The 22,604-nt window shown below is 39.5% G+C and overlaps 1 protein-coding gene across 5 annotated transcripts in view; it reads right to left on the bottom strand.

The window, feature by feature from the left end:
• ENAH (ENAH actin regulator) overlaps positions 1–22,604 on the bottom strand; it is an 87,193-nt gene that overhangs the window by 40,624 nt on the left and 23,965 nt on the right. For all 5 annotated transcript variants that reach the window (XM_042809655.1, XM_042809673.1, XM_042809666.1 and 2 more), the window contains exons 2-3: positions 1,959–2,124; positions 665–842 (exon numbers count right to left, since the gene is read on the bottom strand). In XM_042809655.1, coding sequence (XP_042665589.1) covers positions 665–842; positions 1,959–2,124 — 344 coding nt within the window. The remainder of the gene's footprint in view (positions 1–664; positions 843–1,958; positions 2,125–22,604) is intronic.

The following is a 22,604-nucleotide window of genomic DNA, read 5'->3' on the forward strand; positions in this document are numbered from 1 at the left end:
TAGAATAGATCACAGATACCACATGAAAACCTAAAGCCACTGAATTCACCATTAAGAATTAAATCTTCAATATCACCTATTCTCCCACTGAAAGAGAACAAATGAAATAATAGATTTGATGTCTAAATTGTATGTGCTCATCTCAATGTTACTCCTAGGATCTAAAGTCTTGACGCAAGAGAACTGTATGGTAAGAACATTATTCTACTATCAAGAGGACAACACCAATTCCAAAGTTCAGAAGTAAAAAAAAAAAAAGTCTAAAATGTTCATAATAAACAATTACTCCTCAAGAAGGAAAAAATACTGATACATATTAAAAACATTGAATAGTTTTAGAAATCCTGAAAAATATCCTGATTAAGAGTTACACATTTCTTGATCAGGCATTTTTTAGGTTTTCCAAAAAAAGTCGAGTCAGTAAGTTTCTACATATAAGTGATGCCATGAAAATAGATTGTTTTTAGAACTGCATCCTCACGGACAGCATCAGGTTAAGAAGCACTATTAATCAGTAGCAGTTCAGTACACAAAACACCCAAATAATTAAATGGACTAGAGGCTTAATCATGGCTAGAAGACCTACTGACTTTTCTGCATAAACATCTGAATGTTTTCATCCCTATTTGATCTACCTCCAAAAAAAAAGTTTTAAAAGACTTACCAGCTTCCTGGGAATTTAATACTTCTAAGGCATGCATCATGGCACTTGCAAAGACATTGGCATCTTCTTTGCTGCCAAAATTCAGACCATACACTTGTCTAGCATCACGCCACTGATGGAAGGTCTGTGTAGCCTGATTGTACTTGAGCCCTTTCGGAATGGCACAGTTTATTACCACCTACAACAGTTAACAAATGGAATAAAATTGCTGTTTCATTGCAAGTTTCATTTCAATTTTATGAAGCAATATAAACAGTTTTGATTTTTAGTAACAGAGTAGTTGTGCAAATGCATCCAGATTTCAGAGACTGCCTCGGTCTTCCATTAACCTCAGAGTACTTGTTGAAAATATACACATATTCTGATGAAATTATCACCTTCCTCCTGTGGATGCTGCATCCCTTAGCTTGCAGCACTTTCAGCAGCAGTTTACATGGACTTCTACTATGCATCATAAGGCATCATCCTGCAAGATTGTTACAGCTCACACAAATGGTGATAAATTCTAGCCAGTACAACCATTTATTACCAGCCATCCAAAAGATCTCATTGCATTTGGTAACTATATCCTCTCAGCTTTTTCCACTGACTATCAAAAAGAAAATTGTCCTCAGATGAATACACAGGTACTATTTACTACTTGCAACAAGTTTTTAGTGACAAATCACACAAGGTATTTTCAGTCTATGCCCCAGGTACATGTTAGAAGATAAACAGAAGAGAATAATTTCATGAAAAGCTGGAAAAGGGGTTATATAAAGAAATTCTCCTCAAACAAAAAAAGACTACAACTCCACCCCAAGTTATCACAAAGCGCAGCAAATTTTACAAGAGTGCCAGTCTGTTATTTAATCAAGATCTATTAAATTCTTCATTGAGGAATTACAATATTATCATTTCTGCTCCCTTCTCAAGCTCTCAGAGTAGTAGATTTTTTTTTAAATAAATTGCTCTGAGGAAATGAGTAACTACTTAGTTAACTGCAGAGAATAGGGAAGAACAGAAGTCCTTAGACCCAAACTCTGACTTAAAAGAGAATCGCATCATTTACATCTACACTACCACTCTTCCTTCCCGAAAGGAAAGGTGAATACTGTACAAGGAGAATAATTGTAAATGTATACAAAGTGCATAGTTTTATGGGGAAAAGGTCATAATAAAGTTTCTTTATTTGAATTCAAAATGAAAGTATATTTACTGCTTGAAGTTCCCACATTACCAAAGATGCATTTCTTATGTTAAAAAGAAGCAAAAAATTAACGTTCGTATTCAAAATTTTTAGAGATTCACCTACCTGATGATCTTGAATCTTCCTGCCCACAACTCTGAATGTGTTGTTGCCTGTGTGATGATATATGTGAACTCTGCTGAATCCAGTTGATCCACCAGCTGGTACCCATTTCTTATTGGCATCATCGTAGACCATTACAGCAGCTCGTGCTTGGCAGATACTCTGTTCGCTGTAAACATACAAGTATTTCAGATCAGAACATTAAAATTACTTCAGGCAAATTCTTTTCACTCAGAAAGTTGAAGTAGCACTCCTTGCAGCTTTCTTACTTTCCGTTAATTCAAAATTGCTATCACTTCGACATTTTGCTAACAGGCAATCATTCTGAACATGCACAGTCAAGACAAATGCAGTATAACTACTAATGAAAAAAGCATTTACTTTTTTTTTCTGCACCTTTTCTTAGCAGTTTTCTTTATGTTTTTTCTTTTGTCCTCTCCATCAACTATGAGCTTTCTAATTAAACACTAAAGCTACATGCAACATTTTGGACTACTAGCAAAGAGCAAATAATCTGGAGCTGTACTAGCTTTGTACAATTTGCATTTTCCAAGGGGCAACTAATTCTACAAGAAGTTAAGACTGGAATGTCCAGGCTCCTGTTAATATGTATGAGGAAACGAACGCAATTGCATGCATGCATAGATAGATGCTAGGATGATGTTCAGCACACACAAGTTAATCTACCCATAAATGAAATGCTTTTTGGTTTTGATATATTTTACATCAGTTCACACCTAGAATTTACATTTCCTTCCTAAGTAAGTGTTCCGTTAATTACTGAAAACTGCAATTTCAACATCAGAGGACTTGACATTCACAGCTAATCCTGATTACAGCAGTCATCCAGAAGCTAAGGTACAGCCTAAAGTTAAAGGGAGAAAATCACAAATGGCATCATAATAGAAATGAAACTTAGGAAAGCAGAATGTACTGTAAACATGATTTATTGCAGGGGTGTGGATGGGACAACACAAATTGTCTTTGCGGGAAAAGTCCAGATGCAGACAGGACATAAAAATAGAAAGGAATGATTTCTTATCAGTACGCCAAATTCTCTGAACATTGCACTTCAGCAGACCCAGCATTACAGAAAACACATGAGATGCCTGGCTTGCAAGGAATGCAGTGCACCATTTGGAGAACAGAGAAAACTGAGGAGACATGCTTCTTTTTTTTCTTTTTAATAAATAACAAAAGGACAGTAATGAAATATTTGTGCATAACATATAAAGGTGGAGAAGACAACTCCCCCCACATTCCTACTAAAAAAAGAAAAGGATCAAGAGATTTTCCAATATCTCATCTGCATCTCCTGACACAAGAAAATACAGAAACGCATCCAGCTGTTTTGCTAGCTTTCAGTAACAATGGTTTTGACAAAACACTGCACCAATTTCCATCACGTTTCCCCCATGGCTCTCTAGCTAACAGAGTAAACGCTCAACACCAGAATGGTGGAGAAGAAAGAATACAGAGAACATGCTTCTTACAGCAGTGACAGATTCAAGATCAGGTGAAGAAATACACTCTCAATTCTAGAATGACACGTATTCTAATCTCACTATCTAAGCTCATAACAGGAGAACAATCTCTCAGTGGGCCACCTTTTTTGCAGACAGAAATTAGGTAAACACGAGTAAAACGTATGAACTATACTGGGAAAAGAAGCACTGTATACCTATTTTAAAATCTATTGCTTAGACCACATCTGGTCCAAAGAGAAATGCAAAGACTCTTGTAATCCTATAAATAAAATAAGCTGCAAATCTCAGATGCTTCACAAGTCGTATTAAAAAGCACAGCACAGGTAGATGGTGTTCCTTCATCTGAGAGGAACACAACTCAAAAACATAATAGATTTCCCTATTTAGAGTCTTCTGGCAACAATCTTGGCAATGTTCAGATCCAGAAGTGCTCTGCACTTATCACACAGTACAAAATAAACAGCAGTGGTTTTCTACATTACATTGTAGTTTTTCTGAACCTACAACAGTTTCGCTACATCTGAATCTGGGTTCACCTTAAGCATGATAAACCAAACGTGACAGGAACGAGATGCTGATTTGGAAACAGAGCCACGTGGTTTGCAGAGTTCCCATCAAAAAATAAATTCATCTCAGACTCACAATCATGTGGCAGACAAAAAAAATCATTTAGATCCTATTAAAAATTGAGACAATAAGCTAATACATTCCAATTACAGCACGGTAGTACCAGAGAATGATTAAGGAGTGGTACAGTGATCAGAAGACTTAATTAGTAGTACAGACCATCAAACTCAGATGCTCTTTTTCAGTGCCTTCTTATTCTCTGCCCTACCACAGTCCTTCCATGTGGCTAAGTTCTGGAGAAGCTCTGTTTTTACATGATTTTTTTTTTTTTTTCCAACATAAGAAAAAAACTACTTATTTTACAACTATTCAGAATGTAAGTGGCACAATTTAAAGCACAAACAAAGCGGCCTTGAGTTCTACTTCCAGCTTTTCTTTAACAACGGTTCTAATTATTTTTAGTTCCACTTTTCGGGCTATGCCTTACAACTGAAAATACTATACAAAAGTCTCAATCACTAATATTTCATGCTCCATTTGAAATAAAATAATTTTCTTAATAGCAGTGGATAATTCTTACCCATACAAAGATGCAGGATGATTCACATCGTTTAAAAAAGGCAAATACCAACAGTTTCCAGTTGACCTACTTGATTATTACAAAATAAGCACTCTACCTTCATTTGACACAAATCCTAAAACTAAAATTTTCACATTCCATGCCTATAATTTGCCTATCCAGGTACCAATTTGAAGGCAGCAAACTCCCCTCCTGCTAACAGCTCCCACCATCCATCACTTTGTTTACCAGCCTGCAGCATTTAAGATAGACAAATGAAACCATTGCTATCAGAAACAAATTAAACCATCACAGCGTGCTAGTCTTTTCCCAGCGTTCAATAATTGTACTTTACTACACAGAGGGAAATGAATTCAATTTCTTTCTCTTAGGAAAAGAACTGCACTCTAAAATGACTGCTACTTATTGTGAAGAATAGTAGGAAGGCATGATCTCTAGCAGAAATGGATTCTCAGGCCTTCTCTTTGACGTTTATTTGAGTACAACAGCCAACACTACAAACTAAATATGCTAGGCTCCCTCCCAAAATTCTCCTTTTTTAAAACAAGAGTCATACCTGAGCTCCTGACCTCACAAGGCTACACCAAACCAAACAGCCATGAGTGTACCTCACCACCACGTCACTGGCAGGTCTAATAAAAAACAAGGCTTTATTTTCTTTCCTTGATCCACCTTCTCCAAGGAAAGCACCAAGTTTTATGCAACGACTGTTAACCAGCACCTCACCCATACTCCTCATATTTCTCCGCTATACACAAATTTCAGTTCAAAAGGGATAGGAGCCAAATGAAACAGAAGAGTGCTTTTTATCATATTCTTTGTTCTTCACGTTTATTGCACTTCCCTGCTGTATTTCCAACAGGAAGAAGGTCTTCACTCATCTCAGTATTTATACGTGACCTCTTTACAGCCCACAGAGGCTATAATGCCTGTGTTTCTTTGACTGCAGGACTCGACTGTCAGATGGAAGGAGACAACTTCCTTCATCACCTAAAAGCCACTGTGATATTATTACAGCACACATTTTCAGACAGATTGGGAATGAGCAAGTTCTCTACAGTGATGCAGAGGAACAAATGGAAAAGGGTCATCACCTCCTTGCCGTGCCACTAGGCCTTCTAAAGCACCCTTCATTGACTCGCATCTCTACATTTTTTCCTTCTTCTGGTGTACTTCCCAGTGTAACAGTCCCAGGAGCCGTTACATTCTGACTAGCCAACAGAAGCTCTTGCTGGGGTATGTGGGAGAACAAGCAAGACATCTCCCTCCAGCTTCAAAGGCTGCTGCCAAAACACGCAGCTGTTTCCAGGGGCTGACTGCCAGCTCACTGGGCCAGTGGGCTGCAGAACTGAAGTGACAATCTAAATCTTCACTCCATTAAATGAAGTGATTATCTATTTCCAAGTAAACTTGCTGAAATAAGCATGTGAAATGATATCCACAGAAAGGAAGATTTGTGCCTAAGCAGCGCTTACCAAACCTTAGGAAACAAAGCATACAAGCCCTCTCCCCAAAATTCAAAGCTTAACAAATATCTGGATAAATATACGTTAGCAACAGTTCTATAGACATAAAGCTCTGACTGTTGAAGCCAACTATTATTCTGAATAAATCCACCTACAGCAATATTATATAAAGCTGAAGACAGGGGGGCTGGTTTTTGTTGGGGGTGGGGGGAAGTAAGGGGAGGTCTGGCACTCAAAAAGCTCACACAGAAAAATATAGTAGTAATGAATCATAAGATTGTTCTTAAGGGAGAATATACTTTCCTCCTCCAGCGATGAGATCATATGGAAAGTTCAAAAACCACAGCAAACTGACCCCTAACAGACATGATTCCTTTGCCCAAATGGAATGTGCTCCCTCTTTCACATTCCAAGTTCTTAAGCTCAGTGCACAGTGACACCAGCAGTCTGCTGAGCTAAGCCTCCTCCAGCAAAGGAGCTGCTTGTTTTCCCTCCATTAAGGGATAAAAAAGGATGAAGGTTGTTGATGATCAAATGCATACAGAGAAGTGCAGGACTGCAGCCATAGAAAAGATAATTCTATATACCAACAAAAGCAAGGAGAAGGTTCAGAACCTGAGCAGTCTCAGCCTTTAGTATGTTACTGATGTAACAACTAGAGTTGTGTTTGTTAAGTCATATCCACTACCACTTCTTTTGGCTATTCAGTGGGTTTTTTGGCTGGTATTTTCCCAATTCACGGAAACAAAATTCCCAAATGAGCAGTCTTTGTAGGTCAGAAAGGAATGGAAAGATGCTGATTCACCAAATGCCTACTTAAGATTTTCAAACTGCAACACATGGCTAGAAAACCACAAACAATCCTAATAGTGATGGCTTAAAATAGAATTTTACAAGCAGCACAACGTAGGTCAAAATATCCAGTTCTGTACCTTGGTGGAGTTTTGAAAGATGATTCTCTCTGGTTGTTCCTGAACCCCTACTGGCATGATACAATGAGAATGTGCGTTCTTCGCTCTGTTATTAAAAGAAAATATACCTGGTACTGAAGCACTGCTTTCTATCAATTGAAACAGATATTCCACAAAGTTGGCATGTATTCTAAGCTGCTCATTTGGCTTAATTCAGTAGTTATTTGCTAGCGTATTAAAGTTAATAAGATGTTTCTAATGCCCTTAAGTTACTTTTCTCTCTAACTTACTAACTGAGCAGAAAGAACCCCCATTTTTTTCCTGCATTGCAAAAACCTAGCTGAATATGTTGCTCCACAGAAGCACCAGGTGCCTGGTACAGCAGAACGAGCCATGTCACCTTGCTGCATCCAACCTCATATAACATGGCTTGGCAACTCCAGGACTTCCGATTGTACAGCATTTAACTCACTTTCTAAGCTTTGGAATAAGAGCAATATGAGAGCAGCTGACATACTTTACGCCTGCTTCTCATGCAGAATCTTTTTCTGACATTAAGATCACCCTGAGGACAAGACTGGCTGTTGATTTCTTAGAACAGGTCAAACTCATCCACGAGTTACCGTTCAACTTGGAGGTGAAAGCAGAGGAAGCAGCTCCAGATTGCTTCACTAACAGCTCCCTTGTAATGTGTTAATTCTTGCCTTTGCTCAGAAAAACCTCTTTTTGACTGATAACTGAGAGATTCATTCATCTCTCCCACTTTTTCCTTCTCATGAATTACTCAGAACAGACTAGCTGGAGTATCAGAAACCAGACAAATCTGCATGGGAAACTCTCTACTAGACCTAAAACCTACTACCACTGAGGCATAAAGGAAGCTGAACCTAAATGCTGGGACTGAAAGCTTGCAAAGGAACAAAGCTTTACTTTTGGCAGTGTTTTGCAATGGTTTATTCTGAAATTTTATTGTTGTACAGCTTTTTTTCTCTCAGTAAATGCCTTCAACAATGAAAACTGCTTCTCAATTTCTGCATAAAATCATTTAACACTATTTAAGAGCAGCCTGTTTTTATAGTAACTAACTTACAGAATACAATTCTTATTTTGCTGAAGATCTGTTCTTTTAGTTTCACAGTTTTATCAACAGACCTGGCAGCAGGTGGCTATTGGAGAGGTTAAGGAAATCACTGCAGGAAGAAAGTATCATTTAAAACAACAGCTGAATCTCAAATGGAAGTATTTTTCATATGATTTCTAAGCCTATGAATTCTATGTTTTTAAATATTGTTGCACACTACCACATTTACCATGAAAGTATTCCATAGAATGGCCATGCAGTCACTGAGCTGGCAATTGATTACCATCTCTAGGTTTGTCATATGCTGAATCACGTAAAAATACAGCAATTATTCTCATTAGAAGCTGCTACTTAAGTTTGAAAACACATTGGCTTGAGTCAGACAAATGCTCACAGTTCCGAATATTATTTCAGAAATATCAGACATGCAAATTTCTGTACAAATTGTTTGTTTTAATTGATAATAATAAAGTACATGCAAAAATAGTCTGAGAAATTGTAACAATGAATATGTTCTGAATGCAGACAGTACAAGGACTGAGAAACATCACAGAAACCACACGAAAAAGTAACAAATTGTAACTACTCTGTAGGCAAAAGAAGCCTCTTGTCACTTTTTTAAGCTGGCAAACTGTTACAGCAGACAAAAGAAATGACAACTTGATGTCTTGTTTTTTAAAAAGAAGGAAAAAATCCTTAATTTCGATCATCCATAGTACACACTGCATTCCATAAAACTGGAGATATTCAGAAGTATCAGCTAAAAAACAGGGTCCAAGCCAACACACCGCACCGTTTCACCCTCCGCAGGTTAACTGCTTCCCTTCATTTTTTCCCTTAGTTGTGTTAAAATACTATACACATTTATCTGCTTTGGTGCTGTAAAGGAGGAGCAGTTTTGTCATAAATTGCTGTTCAGATTCAAAGGCTTCCTTACAAATAATTTGGTGTGGAAAAAAATGCAGCACTAGAATGCTATGCCTTCAGAATGCACGCACCATCTCGATACAGGCAATACTTTTCAGAGACAAGGCTCCCAATGAAGAACTTACTTTGCACAGTCAAACACTGTACATTTGCCCAAGCTCCAAGACCAAAAGAAATAGCAGGTTTACTTGAAATTGCAAGTTGTGAGGAGAAGAAATAAGAGTTTGGATAAACTGGAATTTTATACACAAGATTTGGTCTTCACCTTCTATACAAACTTAGCAATAAACTATTTCCTTCAAGTTATTAATAGCTTCCATTAATTAACTTCGAGATAATATTTTTTCAGTGAAGTAACCTCTAAGCAGCAAAAGCAATCTTTTTTCCCCCTAATTTTCTACATTCTTCATCCTATCAAGAATCATCAAAATGTTTTCCAACAGAAATTTTGAAAAATATCTGAACTATGTGCTGGCTGGCTGTTTCATTACAACCAATTTGTAGGAGGAATAAGATCTGTGTAGACACCCTTCTCATGCTGCTAAAATCAAATCTTATGTTTAGACTCCAGAGACCCACAATGGGACAGTTCAGTTTACACTTCTGCCACGAACTCACCCATACCATTGCTTTCTTTTATCCTCTTACACAAGGTGCTCTCTGAAGTATGCCATTCCTGGTAATTTATCCAGATTTTTTTTTCCCCTGAATATATTCCACTCTTAAAAGCAAATCTATTTTTCCCCACAGTTTCTTCACACATTTCAGGAGTTTACTGACACTAAAAGATTATGCAGAATCTAAGTGGTAATTTAAGTAGATTAAGATTCCTCCGTGTAGATTCAATGATTCAACGCAGTGGCATTGCAAGCCAAAAGTTCTGCTACAGTCTGGCAAGCACTGTTTGGATGGCGATCTTACTTCATGTAGAACAGGTTGCTACCAATGATCTTTTGTACAACTTGAGAGTTTTCTTAGATCAAAAATATCCATTATGTCATAACACTGAAAAATCAGATTTTCAGCTTGTACACTTCTTTTGACAAAGCAAACAGATAACAAGCTCCATGACACAATCTAGGACGAACCAATTTGCAAGCATCATACTGCTGTGACTGAGCAAAGCTAGCAGTCGTAAAATCAATACATTTACTGAAAAGGAACTATCATAGCTTTAGAAGTTGAAGTCTATTAACTTTAGACCAGTGCCAAAAGCTGGCCAGATGCATTCCTTCCTTCCTATAAACTATCTGTTTTTATGGTTTGTCATTTTCAGTGCTCCAGTTCCATAAATCTGAGCCCAACTGTACCATGGGAAGCTTTCAAGTGGGCACGAAGAACAACACCATCTTTAGCAACTAGATTGACAGTTGCTCACAATTTCCTGTGGAAAAAAGAAAAAAAAAAAAAAAAAAAACCAACACTTAACACCCATTTCCCATCTTCTATACATCTTCTAACAGAAATGACCTTGTGAGATTTCGTAAAACTTTCAACACATGGCACAAATCACAGCTTCCAGAGTCCAGGCTGCCAGTGCAATCAGAGCTCTTGAATGCACTCTGCAACACAATCCATCATTACACTACCACTGCTGTGGATCACGTAACTCACTTTACTTCCAGATAAAGGATACCCTGTTCCTCCTGGAATAGTACAACAGTAGCATTTTTACATTACTTATTGAATATAATGGATGCTTCCGATGCAGAGAGCTGTGTAAAGGGGATGTGGCTGATCTCTGATTGAGCCACTGCAGCCCCAGCATTAATACACAGATACGCAATTCACTACTCATTACAATGATTCTTGTAGGAAGTGTCTTTTTAAAACTTGCTTCCACCTAAAAATACAGAAGTGAACAGCATACTTCACGCTCTTGCTTTTGAATACTGCATTGATATTAATAAGAATTAGAGAAAACAGGGCTCCGCTGCAGAAACAAGGAGTATCTAGCAGCAGAGAACACAGAAAAAGCTAGAGATTGTCAGCCCCACTCTCTATCAGTAAGTCACCTTCCTGGGTCCACAAGCTTCATGGCAGTCTGGAGGAATGGAGTATTTAATGCCTGTGCAAATTAACATTAAGTAGGGGCTTCATTTCAGCATACTGGATACAGAATTACATAGAGCTTAACAGCATGCACTCAGTGAGAGTGGAAGTTCTGAAGTGTGATGTCACGAGGTCATAAACATCTTTAAAAGGTGAGCAAGAGAACAAGAGAACTTCTGGACAGCTGGAAATAAGCACATGTTGTGACCTTCACAAACAAGTGGAAGCACTAAGACCTGGGGAGCCACAGATCAGCCTGGAAAGGGCTGTTCTGAGAAGCTGTGGGTGAACCACCCCTGGAGGCACTCAAGGCCAGGTTGGATGGGGCCCTGGACAGCTGAGCTGGCAGGGGCAGCCCTGCCCATGGCTGAGGCTTGGGGCTGGGTGGGCTTCAATGTTTCTTCCAACCCAAACCACTTTATGATTCTATGATAGGGCAAATACTCTTAGAGGTCTTGGTACAAATGTCTGGAAGTGAAGAAGGCAGCTGGTCACAGACAGCAAGGATAAATTATACCTGATCAAGCCAATTGTCTTCTGTTGCAAGATGACGACAAATGTCATGTAACTTGACTTCAGCAAGGCCTTTGGCACAGTGTTCCACAGTAGCTGAAGTCAAACTAAATAGATAGGGTCTGAATGCATGGGCTACAAAGCAGATGGAGAAAAGTTATCTAGATGTTTAGGCTCAAAGGGTTACAGTGAGCAGTTTGAAATCTCACTGGTAAGCTGTTACTGACAAATGACTCGGGTCAAAAGCTGATACTATTTAATGTCTTCATTAATGACCAGGAAACAGCCTTAGCAAGTCTGTGGATGGCTGTCTCAAACAGGGAGAGCAGATATGCAGCACAGCAAAGCTATGCTAAAGCAGTCTGCAGGCTGGATGAACCAGCTGAGAGAAACCTCAGGGGCAAAAAACTACACCTGAGATGAAGTAACGACCTGTCTGTAAGAAAGTGATTATTCCCCTCTATGCAACACTTGAGATCATATCTGGAGCATCATGTCATGTTTTGAGCTCCCCAAGTACAAGAAAGACTGACAAACTGGAGCAAGTCAGAAAACCATTAAGGGGATTAGAGAAAAAGATGCACGAGGAGCAGCAGAGACAGCTGGGTGTGTTTAGTCTTAGAAGAAGCTAAAAAGCACGCACAAAATTGCCATTCTCAACTAGTCCACAGCTCATTATAGAAAATACAGCCAGCTTCTTCTCAGAAGTGCACGGGGATGAGAGGTAACAGCCAAAGGTTACAGAAAAGGAACTTGCAACCAGGTTAAGAAAAAGTTACACCAGGAGAGCAGTTAATGGCTGGAACAAGCTGCCAGAAAAGCTAGCTGTGGAAGCCCCCCCCAAAGACTTCAGAATTCAGCTGGACAAGGCCAAGAGCAACCCAACCCAACTTCAAGGACAGCCTGTATTGAGCCCAGGACTGCAATTCCCAGGACTCCCATAGTGACTAAATTCTAGAAGGAAAAAAGATCCTTTGAGGAGGTCCTACTGATTTGCAGACATATCATCAAAAGTACCTTATTTATGACAATTACTGCCTTAACACCTCATTTTACTGGAATGTTCTTCCCAAAAATAACATTGTGCATTTCACACTCGCAGTTTCAGCCAGCCTCTCCCATAGCATACAAAGAAAGACCTTAAAACACTAGTAGTCCTGCTGCTCAGTGTCTAAAGCTAGGGGGTTTAAATGAACTGTGCGTTTGTATTACTGACCTGTTCTACAAAATAGATGTCTGTATATTTAAAAGAGCATCTGACTGAGCTATTTTAGAATGTTATGATTAGCAGAGTAACTCAGTGAGCCTGAAAGGAAAACGACATACTACAGTTCTCAACTATAGATGAAACAAGCGAAAGAACTTCAAAAAACATGGAACTGAAGGACTTGGGAAGATCCAAGGGTAAGTAAACATCTGAATGCTTTTCCTTTTTAGATCAAACAAAGTTTTTGGTCTTCACCAATTAATAGGTCTGTCTGAACTTCTTGTAATTCTATTATTAAATATATATCAACTATTAAAGGTATAATGAAGTGGGACTGAAATATAGACACACTGTTTCAAATGAAACACTGCTAATCGGGAATAAAGTGGAAGGACAAACACCCAAACATCTTCTACGCAATATTCACATTCCAAAATGCTTCCACTCTTCCCCTTTCATTTTCTTCTTGTTCTAAAAGTAGCCAGCAAACACGCATGGAATTTGGTACTCCTACTTAAATAAGGAAGGAAAAATGAAATGTGGTTTTTAAAAGTCAGGTGAGTCATTGTTCTGCAAGCTCAGAAAAAGGAAGGAGGAAAAAATAGTTTTAGGAAGTTATAAGAAAAGTTCAGTCAAGAAGAAATTAGTAACAACTGATGTTATGCATCAGGACAGTTAACAAAGGAGTTGGTAGAACTCCCGTTCACATGAGATTCTTTTTCAAAAAGAGATTAGAAAAATACCTGTCAAGGCTGATCACAGCATCTTCAACTCATTGCTCCAAGGAAAGTGATTACAGTAGTCATACCTTGCTGTATGCCAAAGCTCTTCACAACTATTTTCTCTTCCTCTTGTCCTCATCCAAAGTTTCCCTATTTCATTTCTACTGTGCTACACTTGCTGTAACCATCCCACTCTTTTACCTCTCTCTCCTGTTCCTCTCTCTTTAAATTACATTTCCTTGCTCCTTCAATTGCTCATACATCACTCCCCTCCACAAACATTACTTAACAGAAGGGGGAACGACTGTTTATGAGGGTGGATAGTGATAAGACAAGGGGAATGGTCTTAAACTGAGACAGGAGATATTCAGGTTAGATATTAGGAGGAAGTTTTTCCCCACAGAGGATGATGACACACTGGAACAGGTTGCCCAAGGAGGTTGTGGAAGCCCCATTTCAAAATATGCTCTTCCTTTCCCATATGCTTGAAGCACACACCTGCCGCATGCCCTGCTAGACAAAAAAAATTACATCTGATAATGAAGAGTATTCATTTTCATATGGATGTAGCTCATAGGGCACAGAATTTATCTCCTAGTTCACAATAAATTCACGGAAGAATTCAGACCAGGAAATACCCACAGCACCTTCATGAGTGGCAGTTTTGATGATGGCGCAATCAGTATTTATTGAACACTGCAGAATACGTGCCAGGATCTACGATACTGAAAAGTGACTACAGATCTCTTTTGAACAAAAAATGTGGTTTCCTGTTACTAAGTTTACTTACATTTTTATAAGTAAACTGCAAAAGTAGGTGAGTGCATCCATCATGTTAGTAATCCTAATGTTCTGAAAATGTGTACCTCATATACACACAGTGGTACAGCATAACAGTAACAAAGCAGCAGCAAAGACAAAGCAACACAGCAATTTTCTGAAGTCACTCTTCAAATACCTTCCCTTCCCTAAAATACAGGAACTGCTAGGAACTTAGTCCATTCTATATTTAATCTGATTTTTCTTCTCTAGAAAGCAATAAAAGTATATGCTGAAGTGCACATAATGGTTAACAATCTTCTCTACTTCAGAAAAGTAACAGCAAGAACTTCTCTAATCTATGGTTAACTGCTATAGCACTCAGGCCAGTTCATTCTTTCCCTGCCCCTCACACACACTTCTCAATACACCCTCCTTTGATTCAAATTACTTTTTGGCAAGTGTAATTCAACCTTCCTTTGAGCAACTCCTATTTCTTTCCCACACCTTTTAGTCTCTCAGCATCACTTTTTAAACAGTTGATTATTTCTCTCTCTTATAAGCTATACATCACTGATGTCCTCCTTGAAATGGTCAACTCACGGCCATTTTAGAAGCCCTTCAAAACAGCCAAGATTTCAGCCCTTAATTTGTAAGTCCTGCTTCAACTCCTTCCCAATTCCTCACTTCTTCCAACAAATCTTACCAATATACTTCAGTCAAAGTATGAAATTTTGTCTTTTTGAAATCCAATCTCTTTGATATAAACCCATTTTTATACTCTAATGATAGTCAACTTTAATTAATCTATAAATTGGCCAGACCTGTGATCATTTTTCCTCTGAATATCCTAGCGCTAGTTAACAAACAGCAAAAATTTCAGCATCTCCTAAAATCTGACATTTGGCTTCAACAGGCAATGATTTCAAAGATAAGGTAGAAAAGGTGACTTCATTTAAAAATTCTGCCATTCTTTTATGGTATCAGTGCTTGACTTAAAGAGAAAATCCATTGTCAGGAGCTGTTGAAGGGAGATCTCTCTCCTGCAAAATAACCACTACTCTAACTCCATCAGAATAAGACAGGTTACTTCCAAGAGGCTCCATGCAAAACGTCCTTTACTTCTCCAAACAGGCAAAAAACAGCATGAGCAGAAATACAGAAATCAATACCAGAACTCACTGTAAAAGTATTTTGAGTCTCTGTGACCCACTTTTAGCTTTGAACACCAAGAGACTATTGCAGTAACTAACTCAATTTAGTTAATAATTAACATTAACATTTGTGCATCCAGTGCATGTAATGCTGTCCCAGAAATAGGTTTGAGCTAGATGCACCACAAGCCATTAAATAGAAGCTGTTTGATTTTCTCAATGTCAGCTATTCCACGTGTCTCCTGGAAGAAAGATGAAGCAGCTAGAAGGAAGCAGCAGCAGCTCCACAGCCCCCTTAACTAAAGCATACCAGTGTTCTAAACACCTGCTTGAAGGTTTTTTTATCCACGCTGAGAACCTAGTATAAACTGACATTGAAATTATCATCTGAGTAAGACAGACTATTTTTCAACGTGTCTTGCCTCAAATAGGTCTATTATCAAAACTCAACAAAAGATGATTACCCTGCCAAAAAGCGAACAACCTTACTCAGAGCACAAAGCACACACATGGAGCAGCTGAGACATGACGCACGCTCACTCTAGTTAAAAATCAATCAACAGAATTTCTAAAACTCATCAACACCTTCGTGACATCACCCACAGCTTTTCCACAGAAAGCAGCTCTTGTACTATTTCAAACCACTTGACAACGTGATTACTTCCTAAGACTGCAATGCTTCATTTGAGGAGGCTGGTTGTTGGCTCCTAGCAGGTCTCTTAGATCTGCCATCAGACCTGAATGAGAGCTATGGAGTTCAGCAATGGGGAACTGCTTGCCATGAACTCCTGCTCCCAGCTCATAGGCGTTCAACTGCCATCACAGTTGTCCCCTCTGCTTTTCAAATGTTCACGCTTTGAGACAGAAGCTGAGTTAACACAGAAAGTTGTATCCATTTCATCATGACATTAACCTTACACGTTTGTGTCTGTTAAGCAGCAGGATCTCCAGCAATACAGAGGCATACTCCTGTTCACTTGAACTTCTGTTCCATTACAATACTCACCTCTACACTCAAATTTTAAAAGCAACTGCAACATGTCCACTGGTGATGTGGTAGCAGCAAGAGGACAATATATTTCCTGACAGCCCTTTCAATTCAGAACTTTCAGTCAGGACAATCCATATCTCTGTTGAGCACATCTACAAGCACAGATAATTGTTGAGCAAATCCATTTCTCTGCATGTAAATTTCCAAGTGTATCTGGGCTCGAGATTGAGCTCAAGAATGGGTTATGCACACAGACAATACTACTCAAAGGACTAATCACTTTTATATTTTATGTGCATAGCATAAAACAATCTATTATACACAATGGTATTACTCACACTGCTCAGGAAGTTCCCTAAAGTTCTAACAAAAGTATTTTTCCCTGTTAGGGCATGGAGAAAAGTAGTTGCCAGCTTCCTTCAGTCAAAAAACAGGAAAGTTTTCAAAACAGCAATAAGATCAAAAACAGGCCCAGAAAGAGGGAACTTACATTACGTTATGTCAGAAGTGTTCAGACATTTTTTCCAATATTAAAGTTATAAAAGCCAGCTATTCTATCCCCTCATATTTAGGGAGTGGAATTCACCTTACCTTGAATTGCACTGAGAGCACCATGTAAACCCAAAGCACTCCACAGGCTAGTAGCACTTTGCACTTTATTTTTTCCTGCTAATCTTTTTTTACCCAAGTGAATTATTATAAATACTTTTCATTGCAGTAATGTATAAATTCAACCCAGAAAACATCACACAAGTAGGCCAGCTAATAGACAGTTAAGGCTTTTATTCTAAGGTTGTAATACTCAAAGTATTAAGAATAGAGAAGTATAAAAGCTGCATACCTGTGTCATTCACTATTCTCCAATAACAAAATAAAACAGAACCCATTCACCAACTTCAACTGCAGAAAGCATTTGTAAAGCCATAGTTATGTATTCACTGATTATTTGCTCTAATAAGGTATTCAGTGTTGTAACTACAACGCAAAGGTGAGCTGAGGAATGATTTTGCCAGAAAATTAAGGCTCCTTGTCAGCACCCTCATTGTTGAGGCTCATGTTAATTAAATGACCAAAAAGCTTTATCTGCACAGAGAATTTCACTGGTTCAGCTCATACAGCAGTAATTATTGGAAAGCACTGTTTTGCAGTATAAAAGGAGCACAACCCAGCAGGCATCCCACATGCCTTTTTCATCATACAAGATGGCTGTTATAGAGCAAGAAATTTCATGTGGTTTCCCTAATTGTAGATCAGACCAGCCTCTGTATTACCCTTCCTCTGCAGCTCTAACCTCATTTTAGAAACCACCTTTTCCAGGCAGTCTTGCATTACTTCAGTTTAAAATGTTGCTCTCTGTAGCCATTTAAGAGCTAAGTTATTTTGGATGCCATGCCACGGGACAAAGTTCTGCTCTTTACAGCCGTTATTACTGGGCTGGGTTTCTCCAATGATACCCTTCTAACTGACTGCTGTCAGAAGTTTAATCTTTAAACCGCACAGGGAGCGTCTTGTATCTTCCCTCCTTAAAAACCTTTGGGACTCCTACCCTCCCCACAAGGGTGGTTCCAGAAGAGTAGCTGTGGTTCTCACTGGCAATACCACTGGCACTGGCAGGTTCTACTCGCCTATTAAGTGTTGGGGGGTTTAGGGATTTTTTGCTTGTTTACTTTTTATTTTTTTAAAACTCAGGCTACAGTTACACACTGCTATGCTTGCCCAGAGAGGTGGTGGATGCCTCATTTGAAGACTTCAAGGCTAGGCTGGACAGGGCTCTGAGCATCTGATCTGCTGCAGGTGTCCCTGTTCACTGCAGAGAAGGCTAAACGATCTTTAAAGGTTCCCTCAAACTCTAAGGATTCTGTGATTCTATGAGACACATACATCAGTTTGACAGCAACAGCTACAGGCTTAATAAGGTCTGGTTGTTACCTGCCCCATAAAAACGGTCTTTCAAGTAAGCAACACACAAGACAAGGGGCTTCACTAGATACTGCATTTTCACAGAATCACAGAACTATGGGGGTTGGAAGGAACCTCTGGAGATCATGTGGTCCAATTTCTTGCTAGAGCGGGTTCACTACAGTAGGTCGCATGGGAAAGCATCCAGGTGGGCTCTGGAAATCTCCAGGGGAGACTCCACAACCTCTCTGGCCTGTTCCAGGGCTCCATCACTTCAACAGTATACAAGTTCTTCCTTGTGTTAGTACTGAACTTCCTGCGTTTCAGTTTGCACCTGTTGCCCCTCATTCTACTGCTGCACATGACCTAAAGAAGTCCACCTCCGTCGACTCCCAGGCTGGAGGTATTAAGTATTTATGTTCTGCTAAAGTAGAGTATCCCATCATGAGTTGGAAGAGACCCACCAGGATTAAGGAGTCCAACTGCTGGCTCCACACAGGACAACTCACCAAAAACCAGCCTGCTACCCTGAGGAGCCTGCTCCATGCCCACCATCCTCTGCTGAAGAAACTTCTTGATATACTACATGATGGTCCCCAGCCACAGCTACATGCTAATCCCTTCAGTTCTACTACTGGTAACCAGATTATGTTGCATATTATTTCATCAACTGCTACTCTTAAGGTAAGCAAACAAAAACAGGTGGACTCTCCTTTAATACTACCAACCATGTGCACAGGTACAGATATAACAGAAAAAGAATTCTATCAGTTTTGTGCCATGTATAAGCATACATTACAGTGCATTCTGCTGGTCCCCAATAGATTACAACCCATCTTCCACTTATGTGTAAACCATCGTCCAAGCACACTTTTATGAAAATCATGTGATAAAATGTAGCAGTGAGATCTGGTTAATGTAACATGAACCAAAGTTAACAGAATGGAGTTACAGCGCATAAAGTGAAACAGTAATGTTCATAAAACCCTAGAAAAATTCATTACGTATTTTTGCAAATCATTTCCTTTAAACATTTTTTCCCCCAACCAGCATATCAGTCTTTTTGTTTGGTTTTCTCTTTGTTACAGTTATCAGCATCTTCAGAAGCAAAAAGGTAAACTGATGGCTCTCCCTCCACCTATGCACAAAGGAAAGCACTCAATCCCTTTGTGAAGAGTCATTTGTTTTGGAAAAAAAAAAAGCTCCTAAAGAGCATCATGCATACCCGTGTGAGAAAGGCTTTCAAGACTTGCATCAGGACTTCTTACATGCTACACATACGGTAAGTAGAGACTAATCACATATGTCAGACTGCACGCTCATGAATTCAGCCACCAGCAGGCAAGTGAGGATAACAGAACCCAGGCTCTGAGCAGCACATGCTACACCAAAACAGCTCTTCAGCTTCTCCTCTTCACACACAGGTGCTTCACAAGTGCTACGTAGCTTTCAACAAGAACTGAAATTCAGATCCATCCATAGCAGGAACAGATGAGCTGGGAGAACTGAAGGTTCTTTTTACCAGAAGGGAATCCACAAAGCAAAGACATACAGGAAGGCTGTTTCACAGAGCAGAAAGAAGCTCAAGCTAACTGGCTAGCCATGCTGTCAGCAGAATCCACTGAATAATCCAGAGGAAAACTTCTGGTTTGGTTTAGGAACCGGTTACTTCAGTTTTCATTCCTGCCATCAAAGGCTGCCAGTGACCTAAGCAAACTAATCCAATCCAGGCCTCGTTAAAAACAGTAGCTTAAATGTCAGTAGCTGCTCTCCTTATAGCAGGCCCAGCAGCATCTGCACTCAGAGCAGGGAGTTGTGCGTGTTGAAATCTAGATGTGGCAATGCAGCTCCATCTGCAAGCAGAGACATCAGACAGCGTTCTTTAACTAACATCTGTTAAATTAAGTAGCGTGGCACACAGACATCAGCGAGTTTCAATAATAAGAGCTCCCTTTAGTCAGGGCTGATTCCACTCAAGATTTTTCTCATGAGCGACACACACAGAGACAGTAATGAAACTTTCCTGTGCATCTCCACTCCAACTGAACTTCAGTAGTTATCTTCAAGAAAATATCAAAATGAAAGCCCACTGCAGTGAACCTGCTTCAGTGGGGGGGGCTTGGATTGAATGATCTCCAGAGAGGTCCCTGCCAAGCCCTACAGTTATGTGTGTCTACGTGAAAAAAACAGAACAACAAGCAGCAGCATTGGAATCCTAACTCTCCTACCTAATAAGGGTCAGAAAGTTATTAGGTACACTTTGTGTAAGTTTGCATTTGAAGCAACTGGAGAAGTCTGGGCATGAACCAAATGCTGCTGACAAGACACAGCATACCATGATACGTAGTATACACATCAGTGCTTCCTTTAACACAACAGGTAAAGAACAGTCAAAGAAGCCTTCCTAGAGGTAAAGCAGTAGCTTGACCTACACGGAAGAACTGGTGCACTGGGTAAAGGTGTTAAGTAAATGCAGCAGGCAGGTGAAAACAAAATACAGCAGCACAAACCAACTGGGAATACTGTCCTAAAAAATAAAAAAATTTAAATAGTACTTAAAATTAAAAAAAAAATACAAAAAAAAATACATGAAAGTAGTTTCTTCAATTCCAAAGATGTTAACAGGGGCCTAGCCAAACCCAGTCAAATAGTATCATTACAACCAGCTGACCAAGTGTTTATTCATTATTTAAGGGCAAACCAACCCCAAAGTATGAAAGACACGCTTGAAAAAACCTAGATTCCCAGTTACTTCTGGATCATAAGATTCAGCACTTCCCATTTTCTGTGACAAGCCAACTGATGAGTAGCTCATCATGAAGAGTTCACAGCACTGGTGGTCATGTGGGAACTGTAACAGTCAGAGAATGTACACAAGTATATACACAAGTACCTCGCTATCAGGATAGACAAGAGATCACACAGAATAGATAAGGACCATCTTGCATCATCACCCAACTCACAAAAGAAAAAAAAATTAACTGCGTGTTTGCTGTATCCAAAACAGTATCATGCAAGTAAATAGTAAAAGGGAGGTAGATAAAGGAAAAGGAAGCACTGCCATTAGTCTTCTAGAGAGTAGATCATAGTACCCTCTAGACAGAGGAATGATCTGCTGACAAAAGCTGGGAAAACAGCAGTGCATCAAGAAGGGCATACAGTAACAGAAGAAAGAAGCAAACCATGCAATGCAGAGGAAAAACATATCGTCATCCACAAACAAGAATGAGGAATAGGAAAATTCCCCTTCCAGTAACAGCAATGAAACACCAGAAAACACTATTCAGGAACATTGTGAAATCTTCTCACAGAAGATCCTGAGAAAGTTAGGCACGTCAAGATAAATCTGACTGCTGCTCCTCAACACTGTAGTTCAGGAGCGTCTCTGCACGTAGGCAGCCCTGGAGCAAACATCAGAGAGTATTTTTGGTCAGGAGCTGCACGTACCTCTTCTTTATCACATCTGCAGCCCTTTCGTACGGAACATCATCCCTCCAGTCATTGATGCAAGTTAGCAACTTGCATCATTTATATAAAACAATTTCAGTTATGTCATATCCAGACAACTATTTCGAACATAAATACAATAGCTGCATTAGGGGTGGGGGGGTGAAGGAAGTCAGGTGGGAATAAGAGAAAGGTTCTTCACCAGTGGGCATGGAACAGGCTGCTCAGAGCTGTGGGCACGGTCCAAATGCCAGAGCTCAGGGAGCATGTGGACAGCACTCTCAGACATCAGGTTCAGATTTTGGGTAGTGCTGTGTGGAGCCAGTAGCTGGACTCAGTGATCTATATGCGTCTTTTCTAACCCTGTGACTCTATACAGTTTCCTGATCAGGTTACCATTTAGGAAAACATGGAGCAAGAACCAACCAAATGTATTTTATGTTTCAAATGAGTTTCATGCAGTTGGCTCAGGTATTCTCAGGCCACGGCTCCACTCTGATGTCTGAGGAATGCCAAGGCTGGTGACCCCAAGCAGTGCACTGTGCCAGATGAATCTCCAAACCACATCCTTTGCCACAGCACCCCAATATCTGCAGCAGTTTAAAGAAAAAAAAAAATCCCACCACACTTCCATGACCAGAATATCCCAACTTCCTTTAAGCAGCTGAGACACAGAAGTAAAATGTAAGAAATCAACTGAGACAAGACCTAAACACTCACGGTAAATGCTTAGGAAATGGAAAAAGAGTGTCTGCAAAAAAATCCACATTGAATTCAGAATATCTTGTCAACACAAGACAGCTTTATAACCTTAGAAGACTGTTTCTGTCACACTTCTCCAACTGATTTGATATTTAGTATACTTGCCCAGAATAAACAGTCCCTC

The sequence above is a fragment of the Centrocercus urophasianus genome, unplaced genomic scaffold (assembly GCF_019232065.1).
Source record: "Centrocercus urophasianus isolate 14NV4802_14NV808 unplaced genomic scaffold, USGS_Curo_1.0 seq_10, whole genome shotgun sequence".
Classification (NCBI taxonomy): domain Eukaryota; kingdom Metazoa; phylum Chordata; class Aves; order Galliformes; family Phasianidae; genus Centrocercus; species Centrocercus urophasianus.